The sequence below is a fragment of the Salarias fasciatus genome, chromosome 13 (assembly GCF_902148845.1).
Source record: "Salarias fasciatus chromosome 13, fSalaFa1.1, whole genome shotgun sequence".
Taxonomy (NCBI): Eukaryota; Metazoa; Chordata; class Actinopteri; order Blenniiformes; family Blenniidae; genus Salarias; species Salarias fasciatus.
This window is the reverse complement of record NC_043757.1, coordinates 27268875-27281355: the sequence shown is the minus strand read 5'-3', so window position 1 is coordinate 27281355 and position 12481 is coordinate 27268875. Positions and strand designations below refer to the sequence as shown.

General features: G+C 50.5%; 1 protein-coding gene across 2 annotated transcripts; it reads right to left on the bottom strand.

Annotated features, from left to right (window-relative positions):
• Positions 1-342: 342 nt before the first annotated feature.
• On the bottom strand, positions 343-11910 carry LOC115399599 (cadherin-1-like). 2 transcript variants are annotated; one of them, XM_030107086.1, is made up of 17 exons: positions 11605-11910; positions 9125-9239; positions 6345-6427; positions 4736-5050; positions 4423-4578; positions 4180-4324; positions 3857-4029; positions 3655-3783; positions 3087-3272; positions 2757-3001; positions 2504-2646; positions 2250-2341; positions 2046-2178; positions 1742-1960; positions 1528-1658; positions 1170-1319; positions 343-1083 (listed from the first exon to the last, which is right to left on the bottom strand). In XM_030107086.1, the coding sequence occupies exons 1-17, from the start codon at positions 11653-11655 to the stop codon at positions 865-867; spliced, it is 2685 nt and encodes an 894-aa protein (XP_029962946.1). In that variant the 5' UTR covers positions 11656-11910; the 3' UTR covers positions 343-864. The 2 variants fall into 2 exon arrangements, with proteins under 2 accessions (XP_029962946.1, XP_029962947.1); XM_030107087.1 differs by lacking the exons at positions 4736-5050; positions 6345-6427; positions 9125-9239; positions 11605-11910 and adding an exon at positions 11278-11281 and having other exon boundaries at positions 4423-4600.
• Between the last annotated feature and the right edge of the window lie 571 nt (positions 11911-12481).

Below are 12481 nucleotides of genomic sequence, written 5' to 3'. Positions count from 1 at the left end.
CACAACCACTCTAGCTAATTTAACCTTATATACTGGTGGGACTTTGTGCTCGCGTCACTGCAAAGCATCATGGGATTGATCCACTGAATGAACCGTCCCACATCGGGACAAGTTGTTCCTGGAATCGGACAGAGTTGAGACTGGCCAGATGAACACAGCTGGAGGTTTAACCAGACTGACCGCCAGCCGCATCCCGGAGCCATCGGTTCTTCTGGCTCTGGAAAGCTACACTGAAAATAATGTGTTTCAATGAGTCTCTTTACAGCTTCAGAGGTTTTCCAGCTCTGACTGTGAGATTTAGTCCTTTGCATTACAGAAATAAGACCACTGACAATTTATTCCTTGTGTTAAGACAACTTTATATATATATATATAAATCAAACAAATCATTCAAAACAAAGTACCTTAAAAGAAGCTGCACACAGATTCTTTACAGTGCAGTGCATAAAAACACATGAAGTCAACGTGAAACGATTTTTTTTATAAAAAGAAAAAGAAACATTTGAACAGTCTGATCTGGAGGAGATGTGACGGCGGCCGACCGCCTGATCCCTCTGATTCTATCAAGCATAACAGCAGTAAAAACCTTAAAAAACAAAAAAAATAACATGAAAAGTTACACACGGGTTACCTGTGTGTGTGTGTGTGTGTGTGTGTGTGTGTGTGTGTGTGTGTGTGTGTGTGTGAGAAATCATATAAACTCATGAACCATCTGGTCAAACATGTAAAAGTCATCACGTGTATAAAAAAACAAATCCAAACTCATCCTTTGTCTTTGAGCGCAGGTCGTTCAGTCCTCAGTTCGGGGGAAGTGTCCCTCAGGAGTCGTCCCGTGTTGTACGGCGCCGCGGCCGCCAGGCGGCCTCACAGCATGTCGTCGTCGTCCTCTCCTCCTCCGTACATGTCGGCCAGCTTCTTGAAGCGCGGCCCCCAGTCGTTCAGGCAGTTGTAGTCCTGGTCGCCGCTGCCGGACGAGTTGAGGGACGACAGGCTGCCGGCGTCCGAGCCGCCGCCCTCGTAGTCGAACACCAGCAGAGAGTCGTACGGCGGCGCCGTCGGGTCGTTGTCCGCCGCTTTCAGGTTCTGAAAGGAGCGAACGGCGTGCCACGTCAGCTCGGAGAACGAAACGCCACGCTCCATTCGGAGGAATGCCGGAGAGCTTTACTCACATCGTCGATAAAGTTGCCGATCTCCTCCGGGTTGGCGGGGCGCGGGCGGTACTGAGGAACCGGCTCGTAGGTCAAGGTGGGAGGCATGTCGTTCCTGAAGACCTCGGGCCGGTTGTCCAGACCGCGGTGCAGAACGCCGAGGTCGTAGTCCTGAAGGAAGAAGAGTCAGGAGAGAAAGAACCGTCGACAAAACATCGAGACGTCTGATCCACTGGACGGTGTGTGTGTGTGTGTGTGTGTGTGTGTGTGTGTGTGTGCGTGCGTGCGTGCGTGCGTGCGTGCGTGCGTGCGTGCGTGCGTGCGTGCGTGCGTGCGTGCGTGCGTGCGTGCGTGCGTGCGTGCGTGCGTGCGTGCGTACCTGATCGTCCTCTCCGCCTCCCTCCTCATCGTAGTAGTAGATGTTGTCCCGAATTTCTTCTGCCGGCAGAAGAAGGTCCTTCTTCTCTCCTCCCCGCCGCCGTGCGAACAGCAGCAGCAGCAGCACCAGCACTGAGCAGACAGAGGGCAAAGGTCAACTCACCCGGCCCGGCAGAGGAGTGTGTTCCACCACAGCTGCAGGCTGAGGGACTCACTGAGCAGCAGCAGGATTCCTCCCAGGATCCCCAGGATGACGGGCAGGCTGGTCCCTCCAGCGATGCGCCCCTTGCACACCACCTCCTCGCCGGTGCAGTCGCATACCGTGGCCAGCACGGTGTTGTCCTGCGCCATTCCCTGGTTGTCCGCCACCCTGAGCACCACGGTGTACTCGCCGCTCTCCAGCTCCTTGGCCAGATTGAGGATGATGCCGGTTTCTGAGGGAGAGACGGAGAGAGGGACAGGTCTGGAGCTGGACGCCTCTGCTTCTCACCCACCGCCACGCCGCCGTCTGGTACGTACTGGTGTCGTTCATCCTGGCGGTCCAGTTGGTCTTGGTGGAGTCGAACAGACTGACTTTGTACGGCGCCGTGAAGGTGGGGCCGTCCTTGTCAGTCACCGACAGCAGGATGGGGGCCGGCTCCTTGTTACACACCTGGGAACACACCGAGTTCAGCTCTACGTCCGTCTCACTCCCTGGGTGTGGGGGTGAGGGGGTGAGGGTACCTTGAAGGAGCGCTCCTCGATGGTGGGGGCGTTGTCGTTGACGTCCTCCAGCTGGATGACCAGCGTCCCCGTTCCCGTGGCGGGGACTTCGTCTGGCGAGGCAGAAAACATTCAGCACTGGAGCGTCACAGGACTCAGATTTGACATGGGATTTTTAACATGGCTGATTGTTTTTTTTAAACCATTAGCATGAAGCGGCAGTTTCATCCAACACTGCAGAGAAAAAGGGTTCAATAGTTACAAACTCCACCTACCGTTGTCGTATGCGCCGATGAGCGCAGTGTACTTGTTGTCTTTGACGAAGGCCGACTCTCTGTCCATGGGGCTCTTCACTGTGATCAGCCCCGTCTTCCTGCTCACGTTCAGCCAGCCTGCCGGGTCACGGATCACTCGGTACCTGAGAAACCACAACACAGCGCCGTAGTTCAGAATCAACCCCGCCGGACTCTACCAATCGACCCCGGCTCGCTAGAGCTGAACTCCAAGACGGGCCGAGTCTGTTCTTACATGACGGTCTGCTTGCGGTCGGTGTCCGGGTCGGAGGCGGTGTACCGCACCACCTCCTCGCCCAACGCCAGGTCCTCCCGTTTGGACACCATCTTCTCGACCGGATCGAAGATGGGGGGCTCGTTGACGTCCAGCACGGTGACCACCACCGTGGCGGTGGAGGTGGGCAGTCGCAAGGCGAAGGGAACCTCGTTCTCCACCGCCACCAGCAGGGTGTGTTCCCTGGCCCGCTCAAAGTCCAGACCCTGTTCGGGAGGAGGAACCACGTCAGCGTTTGAAGGCTCTACCTCTCGGAATCCACTCTTGCTCGGCTCCCGCCCCCCGGCTCACCTTGGCAGTCGAAATGATGCCCTCTTGTTTGTTCATGGCCGTTTTCACGGTGAAGAGTCCTTCGGGATCGCCGTCTACGATTTTGAACTTGGCGTTCCAGGCCGGGGAGTGCGGCTCGTCGCCGTCCGACACCGACATGGTGACCAAGTGAGCGTCCGCTTTATTCTCTGCGACTGACGCCGTGTACTGGAGGAGGGGCAGAGACGGCGAGGGTTCAGTTCATTTCAAAAGCATCTTCTGACCCGAGTTACAGCAAATCATTCTCATGATTCCACATCATCCGGGTTTCACATCAAGAGAGAAGAACTTGGACTCGGTCACTAAAAGACAACACTGAAAACTTCTGATTTTCATTTACAGTCCACACCGATTTTCAAAACTGGTAAACCGATGAGGCAGCCAAAGCTTTGGTTACTGAAACCTTAGTTTTCGTTTGCATAGCTTTTGATTGAAAAGTGTTTTGTCTTTACTGCTCTGTGGCCTGAAGGCAAAGACGCATCAGCAGCGCAGCAGTTCCCTTCGGGACGGTGTGGACCGTGTCCAGACGCCTTGGCTCGGTGGTACTCACAGAGGGCTGGGAGAAGACCGGAGCGTTGTCGTTGCTGTCCGTCACCTTGAGGATAACTTTAGCTGTTCCCGTCAAGCCTTCTCCCATCATGTCTGCTGCTTGAACCTCCAGGGTGTATTGTGGGTATTTCTGCAGGAGGAGACACGTCACAGGTGACTTTCAGGCCCGAGTCTCGTTCACACAGCGAGCGTCGGCGACTCACCTCTCGGTCCAGGCCGACGGCGTTGACTCGGATGACTCCGGTCACCGGGTTGATGACGAACACCGAGTCGGACGGTTGCTGCGGGTCCTGGCTCAGGATTGTGTAACGCAGGTCCGAGTTGTCCGTGTTTGGCTGGTCGATGTCCTCCGCCTTGACGGCAATCACCTCAAAGCCTGGAGGAAACACACGGCGGAAGAGGAGGAGCGCGTCAGGAGCCGAGGGCGGCAGCAGGAAGACGAGCTACTGGTGCTCGTTTGATCGGCGTCTGTCGATTAGAGAGCGCCGCCCACGACGCCTACAGTCGATAATACGGCTGACAGTACCGATCGGCGAGGCCTCCGCCACTTCCCCCTTGAAGGTCTGGTTGACAAAGATGGGCTTGTTGTCGTTCTGGTCGATGACAATGACGGTGATGTTCATGGGCTCCTCGGCGTTCCCCGACCCCTCGGCCACGGCGTGAGCCTGGAACTGTGCGCCAACGGAGAGAGAGCGAGGGGCGTCATTTCAGGCGGCAGGAGGGGGAGTTCCGAGTTCTGAGACGTTTCCACGTCCGTCCGTCCACTCACCACGTACTTGTCCTGCTTCTCGCGGTCCAGCGACTGAGTGAGGTACAGATTGCCGGTGGTGCGGTCCATGGTGAACAGGCCCACGGGAGGCTGGTCGGCGCCCGGCCCCGTGATGCTGTAGTAAATCTTCTTCGCCTTGTCTTCATTGGAGCGGATCTGGAGGACAGAGAGGAAGACGCTGCAGGTCAACCAGGGAAAGCGGAACTGCTGGATCTAAAGCAGGATCTTCTGCCACCTGGTGGCGAGACTCAAACCTCACCACCAGATGGCAGAAGAACTTCAGTAACAACATGGTGTGGCGCTGCAAGTTCACCTGAGATACTCTGATGGGGTAACTTTCTCTGCTGTTCTCCACCACAGCGAGATCTGGGATGACCCAGTCCCTCTTTCTCCTCTTCAGACCCTTGGTGGACCGCGGGAAGACTAGAATGGGAACCGCCGGCTCCTGCGGCGGCTCCGCCGGTTCCTGCGGCGGCTCCGCCGAAGAGGAGGCTGTGGCCGGGACGTCCTGCCGGCGGCCTGCGTGGTGAGAGATCCTGACGGGGACGGTGATCCTGCCACCGTCTGAATCCCGGGCGTGAAGGAAGAACTCCAGCTCCCCTTCATGGAGGAAAACTGGTCTGGTTACCTGGAGGCAAGACGAGCGTCAGCATGGCAGTGATTCACTGATGAGCAGCAGACTTCAACATCTTATCTTCTTAGCTCAAAACATTTTTCTTTCTTTTCCATTTGGAGAAAATGGCTTCAAATTAATAATAATGCATGATTATTTCCAAAAATGCACAATAGTTGAAATTGGAAAAATAGCTGAAGCTCACAAGTACTGGGAAACTATGCAAACATTTTTAAATAAAAAAAAAACTAAAAAAGCAACAATCAAAAGCGCTCAGAAAAGAGTTAGAATGTTCCTCCTTCCTGTGGCGATCAGGCTCCAGCTCCTCCCTGTTAAGACTAGAGGAGGGAAAAAATAAATCAAGATGAGAATTGGGATTCTGTTTGATTTTAAAATCAATTTTTTTTGTTCAGAAAATTTTTCCCCCACCTCAAAAACTTTATTCTAGATTTACATATTCTGAGTCCACTCTGGTAGAAAGACTTGATTTGTAAAAAAGACTTCTTACCATAAAGAAGAAGTTCACGTTCTGCTTTCATGAACCACTAAACCATCAGTACTGTTAGTAGACTTTATTATTAGTCTAGTTCTAGTTCTACTAGTTATGTATAGCTTGTCCACTTTTTAGTTTTCTGAAAGAAACTTCCAGCCGCCTTTTAGACGCACTAATTTTACAGTAAAATAATCAAGAACATTTTTGCATTGTATTTACTGTATTTCTAGACGGCATGAGGATGAAAACGGTGGGTTTTAAGAAAAGTACATTTTAATGCTTTTATTTTTGTTTCTTTTATACGCAGTCAGAGGAAGTTCGAAGTTAAAAAATTAGAATCAGATGTGAAATATGTCTCCTGATATGGTCTGTAGATATCATTAAACTCTTTCATGTGGTCTGATGTTAAAGCCAACTGAAATAAAAAAAAAAAAGAAAAAACACAAAACAAAACACAAAATTCATCAGAATTGAAGAATCACATTTTAAATTAAACCAGCACCCCAACAAATAGAATCAGTAAAGAAGCATATCGTCCCGGGGTAGTGAGCAGTGTTTCGGTTTGTTCCATCCTTTCTGTTGGTCTGACATTAGTCAACAGTCAGCCTTGTCCATATTATTACTTAAAACAACGCTTTATTTCCATCCTGTCTTATTAGATATTCATCTTTCTATTGATTCAGTGTGGAGCCATGCTGAACGGAGTTTCCTCTGGTGGGACGAATGGTTGAAAGGTTAAACATGTTCCGTGGCTCCAGGTAAAATCTGATGTGGTGGAAAATGATGAAAAATGGCGGCAGAGCTCTGCCAACTCACTGTTAAGGTTCCGTCTCTTTGTACTGCGAAGCGAGTGTCGCTGCTGAGAACGATCCTGCGGTCTGTGCACTGAGAGAGGCCCACTGGGGAAGGAAGACAACGTCACGTCAGAGAGAGGCAGACCCTCGCTTCCCACCAAACACAGCGCTTTATCAGCTGCTGAACCCAGGCTACATGAAGCTGCTGCTGCTGCAGGAGCAGCCGGGACCAGAGACCTGATTAGATCAGAGCCAAGCAGCTGGCTCACCAACAAAATACAATAAATAAAAAAAAAAAAAAAAAGAGGAAACTCTTGAGTTCTTCATTTCAGCTCAGATCACTGTAACTGTAGAAATATTTGCTGAAGAGTCAGTTGGTGTTTGATTTCAGGTGGGCTGGTTTTAAACTGGGTTTTAAAGGAATATTTATGCCTGTTTTGACCCGTTTCTCATCAATACGGCTTAAAGACCAGGTTTGTGGGCTCATTTCAGGCATTTTTTTAATCCCACCGATTTAATTAGTCTCTTTTGGCTATTTTTTAAGCGTCTGGCGAGGCATCATTCCATTGCTTCCTCAGTAAACATGAGACGGCCAGGTGTTCCCTCTCCCTGCTCCAACACACCTGGATCTACTGACCGTCCTCAGAGCTCGTCCGCGACGGGCCTGTTGACGCATTCAGCTGTGGTGAAACAGAGCTGAAACCTGCAGGACCAGGACTCTCTGGCAAGGCACCCGGCTGGAGGCTGAGATCGCTATCAGCCAGGCCCTTTAGCATGTAGCATGTAGCATGTAGCGCAGCTCAGTCAAGTCCTGCTGGATCCGCTGAGCAGGCAAGCTATTGGACCAGCCATCTTCGTCTCATGTGGATATTAAAGAATCTCCAAACCGGACATGGCTCTTCCTCCCCGCTGACGTCCTGCAGTACTGATCAGGCTGTGTGGAGGATCGGTAACCAGCACTCACCGACAGCATCATCTCTGATTTAAACAGTTAAAAGACCCACTTCTTTAGTTTGGACTGGTTTGTGACTGGCGTCATTTAAATGAAGTTTAATTAAAAGGCTGTGATTTAAAGAATACACTGGTGAAAGCATTGATAATCCATCAGCGACCCATTAAGCAGCTGATCGAGCGGGTGCTCCGCCTGTTCTTGGACTTGTTTTCGTGTTTTCATTTGAAAATAATGAAGTTCTACTCAGGTACGCCACTGCTTTGACGACTGTGGCAGATGAAGCACTGTGGCTTTCTCACAGCTGTCTGCCAAAAGTGGGTCATTCTGTGGTTTCCTCAAATCTCTCAGCCACAGACATTAAAAAAAAACAAAAAAAAAAACTACTCAGACATTTTCAAACACATCTCCTGCTCCCTGCTTCACTGCGGAGTATCCATTACAAATGGATTATTTAATATGCTCATTTAAAATTCACTCGATCACGGCGGCGGTGCCGCCGCCGGGTTTTCAGAAATGGCTGAACTGGTTCCACTGCAGTCTGAAAACGTGGTCTGGACTTCTGTCAACAGGAATCAGAGGACCGACTCACTTTACGCTGATGATACCTGAATGAGGGGGGAGTCCTTGCTGATCCTCAACAGTGTATTAAAGATGTATTATTGCTGGTACGTCAGCGTGCCTGTTGATCAGATCACGGCCCTGAAGACGAGAGCGATCAGACGCCACAGAGCTTCAGCCAGACCACATCCTGAGGCGGTCTGGAGCGCGGACTCTGGTCCAGCTACTGTCTTCACAGCAGATTTCCGTTAAAAACAAAGCCTCTGCTGCCATCGCATCAACTTACAGGAAGCTCGTTCTTTCTCTCGCACTTGGCATAAAAGAAAGTGGAGGTTACACAACGAGGAAAACCAGTGAAAACCTCAAGGTTTCCCCGAGTCGGCTTTGAGACAGAAGTGTCATTAGCACTTAATTGCTAGCTGCTGAAGCTCGCTATTGAAACAGATCTCCAAATAACTCCTGTAGGCTACAATACAGAATTCTCATCAATCACTCAACCAACATGTGAACATAGGATTAGCATAACAGCATTGCTAACGGCGATAGCACATCATCAGACTGCGATGGCGTGTTCTGCCTGGCATTCTGCTCCTGGTTACGCTGCCCCCTGCAGGTCTGGCTGCTCGTAGCAGCTCTCCACCAGGTTTTAAAGGTGCTGTAGGCAGGATTCCGCGTCTCCGCCATCTTGCTTAGGGTTACCTAAGCAAGATGGCGATTTGACCCATCTAAGATGGCGATTTGAAACCCAGCACAGCCAATCCTGTCCTGTTTTCTCTGACATCACGCCCTTACGCAAGTTAAGCCCCTCCCACAAGAACGTGTGACGAATGCAGGTTTGAGAAATTAGAGATTTTTTGAAAGCATCCGTTTTTGTAAAAACCCAGCCGTGAGTAAACGAGGCCAGAGGCAGAGCTGGAGCGAGACCCCCACCCTGAAGGTCTGCACGAGGCTACACCACCTGCTCCAGCAGTGGAGACACGAACCTGGACAGGTGTGCAAACAGCTATAAAGTCTCAATTATAAAGCAAAAAAAAAAAAAAAAAATAGTTTAAACACCAAACAGACGATAATCAGCACTTCCCAGCAAATACAGAAAAAGAGAAACAACTCCGGAGAGGTCTGCCGCCGTGTGAAAGGCGGAGCCGGCCAAACCGGCTCGGCGGAGCGGTTTGACTGCAGAGCGAGTCCAGGCCTGACGCCGCTTGGACTGGCTGTGTAACCACAGCAGAGGAGAGGATCAAACACACACACACACACACACACCGGAGCGACGGTGTGTGAAGGAGTCTCACCGTCTCCCAGCCGATGGCCGCGCACCAGCAGCTTCCGGCTCACCGACACACTCAGCTGCTGCGACGTGAAGCCCGGCACACACACCGGCATCTCGGGAGGAGCGTCAGCCGCCACCTGGAGAGGAGAGGGCTGCAGTTAGAACACACACACACAAACACACACACTTCAAATGAGGTCAAACAGGAACAGAGACAAACCGAGTCTGAATGTTTTATAAATTTACATTAATGCTCCTCCAGTCTCTCTGGTTCAGTAAAATGTTCGTTCGTCAGTCAAAAAATGTTTCGATTCTACAGATTGGAGTGTACTGACTGTTGCACTGACTGACTGTGTACTGAAAGTTACTGTTTTATTTCACTGAATTTCATTCAGAGCTGAGTAAAAATGGATTAAAGGAGTTTATTACATTCACAGTCCGACCATAAGACAGAAAAACCTCTATATAGCTGCTGTGTGTGTGTGTGTGTGTGTGTGTGTGTGTGTGTGTGTGTGTGTATATAAAGTGTTTAACAAGCAAACTGAAACTGATATGTGATGTGGTGAAACAGCTCTGTCATTTACAGCTGGATAATAAAATCCACAAGGAAGAAAGTCCCTACAAAAGTTTTTCTTTTTTGAATTTTCGGAGCTTAAAGGGACACAAAACTATTAGTCCAGGCAGGTTTCTCCACTTCCTGTGCAGAAATCCACAAAATACAGCGAGCGCTCACTGGAGATCCGTGTCTCTCAAACCACTGAGGCTAAAAACAAGATCTATGGTTCTATGAGGCTTGACGATACACCTGGACAGGCGGGGCAGAAGAACCGGCTGAAAAACACACAAAGTCTCACTGCAAAGATGTTTTCCTTTTTGAAATAAATCAAAAAGTTAAAGCTGTGCAAGACCACAAGTCCCGGAAGATTTTTCAATCACAGTTTGGTAAAGAAATTACAGAAAGCTCCAAGTCAGAAAGAATAAATATACAAAATACTGTGAATAGTAAAGAAAAAATCAGTCACACTGATGAGAGCAGCTTCCGTCTGGAGGTTTACCATCTCTTCTTCCACTGGAGCGCTCAACCATCGATCCGTCAGTCAGATGATTTGTTACTACTGTCAAATCCGTTTTGACCTGCTTCTCATGTTGAAGCTGCATGAGCGAACGGTGGACCGATGGATGGAAACGAGGCCGACCGCAGCTCAGGCGGTCTGGAGCAGATCCACGCCAAGTCCAGACACCAGGAGGGCTCACTTCTCCACAAACAGCACGAGCACGCCCACCTGCAGGGCCACAAATGACTCCCAGAACCAGAACACCGCCAAGACCTGTCCAGAACTGCTACACCGCCAAGACCTGTCCAGAACCGCTACACCGCCAAGACCTGTCCAGAACCGCTACACCGCCAAGACCTGTCCAGAACCAGAACACAGACCTGTCTAGAACCAGAACACAGACCTGTCTAGAACCAGAACACAGACCTGTCTAGAACCACAACAAAGCTAAGACCTGTCCAGAACCGCCACAGCGCTAACACCTGTCCAGAACCAGAACACAGCGCTAAGACCTGTCACACCTGGAGGAGGAGGCTGTGGATTCGGTGCATCCAGATTTCAGACCAGTTTCATGCTGTTCTCATGTCTGGTTTGTGACAAGATTACATTAATGTGGATTAAAATCTTTGATCTTTCTTAACTAGTTTCCATGTTTTGAGCTCTTTAATTTAAGGATTTCAGCTTTAAAATGACAGTTTGGTCAATTTATTGAGGTCTTCATTGGGGAAAAAAAATCCAACATATTTGGATATTTCCTGATTATTTCAACTTCCCCATCTCAGCCTTTAATAAGTGAATAAATAGCTGTGTGATAAAGGGAAGTCTGCTTCAAAGCTCTCATAAAAACCGATCGTCGGTAATATCGGGAAACCTGCTGTTACACAATAACTGATCAGAGCAGTGACTCACCAGAGTCATGTATGAATTAGAAACACGGAATGACTCCAGTCTCGACACAAACAGCAGTAAATCCTGGAAAAACTGAACTTTTCTGTAAAGATGCGACTGTTTTCATGTTAAATCAGAAGTTTGATCTGGTGTAAAGAGGAGAGATTTAAAAGTCGTCTGAAATGACCTCCAGAGTTCCCATAAAGTCAATAAATGATCGATAAAGAGTCACTCTGAACTCCTGAGATCCACACTCTGACCGGGAAGCGGAGGAAAGTAAATGAAGTTGAGAGAAGTTCGTCTATTCCGTGTCTGGGAGATAAAGCGGAGACCTGCTGGAAGCAGACCTGCGCAGCGCCGCCATTAACCAACAAGGGCGAGGCTCCGGGACTCGAACTCACAACCCCGGCCCTCACCGCGCCGCCTCGACGCCCCCACCGGGAGCGGAGGGGTCCAGACCCCGCGTGGAGCGCCGGACCCGGGCCCGGTTCCGGGCAGAGCAGGTGGTTCCGGGGGGGGGGGGGGTCTCCCCTCCCCTGAGCCGAGCAGGAAGTCTCACCTGGAAGACCGCCACCACAGCGGCCAGGAGCGCGAGGCGAGCCGCCGCCATGAGTCCCGCGGCGTCCGGTCGGTCCAGAGAGAGGCAGAGGCAGAGGCAGAGGCAGAGGCGGAGGGGGGCAGCAGGGCGGGAGGCCGGTAATCCGCTCGGTCCCGGGTTCAGTCACCAACTGACGGAGCTCCGCCGCGCGACCCGCTGCAGGTACTTCACACGCATGACGTCAGCACACAGGTGCGCGCGCTCCGGTTCCCGACGGGGTCACGTGGTGCGGCCGCACCTGGAGGGGAGGCGGATACCTGCCCGCACGAGCTCACACACACACACAGAGAGAGAAACACACGTAGTGTGTGAAACTGAGGGCTCGTGCCAGTGAGACGGTGAGCTGAGTCAGTGGTTTCTCCTGAAGTCTGCCTCACTTCCTACTGCTGCTCACTCTCTCTCTCTCTCTCTCTCTCTCTCTCTCTCTCTCTCTCTCTCTCTCTCTCTCTCTCTCTCTCTCTCTCTCTCTCTCTCTCTCCCTCCATTATAATCCTTAAAGTTGTGGGAGAGTGTGACTGGGTGAAACGCAGCGTTTCATTCACACGGTGGACTTTTCTCGCCGCACTTTCTGGCGGAGCATCACTCTCTAACTCCTACTAATAATTACAGTTTATGGAAGAACTACTTCCTGTTTTCCTGTTCATTTCCTGTTTCTATAAAAGCTTCCCAATAGTGTGTTTTTATTATGTTCATAAATAAAGTTTGAACGGAACTACGGTAAGTTCCCGCAACAGAAATAAATTTACAAACAGGCATAAGCTTCAACATGTACGGTTTGACTCGCCGTTTTCTCACAATACTTTTGCTGATGCCTGATTTTAATTTACACTTTTTTAAA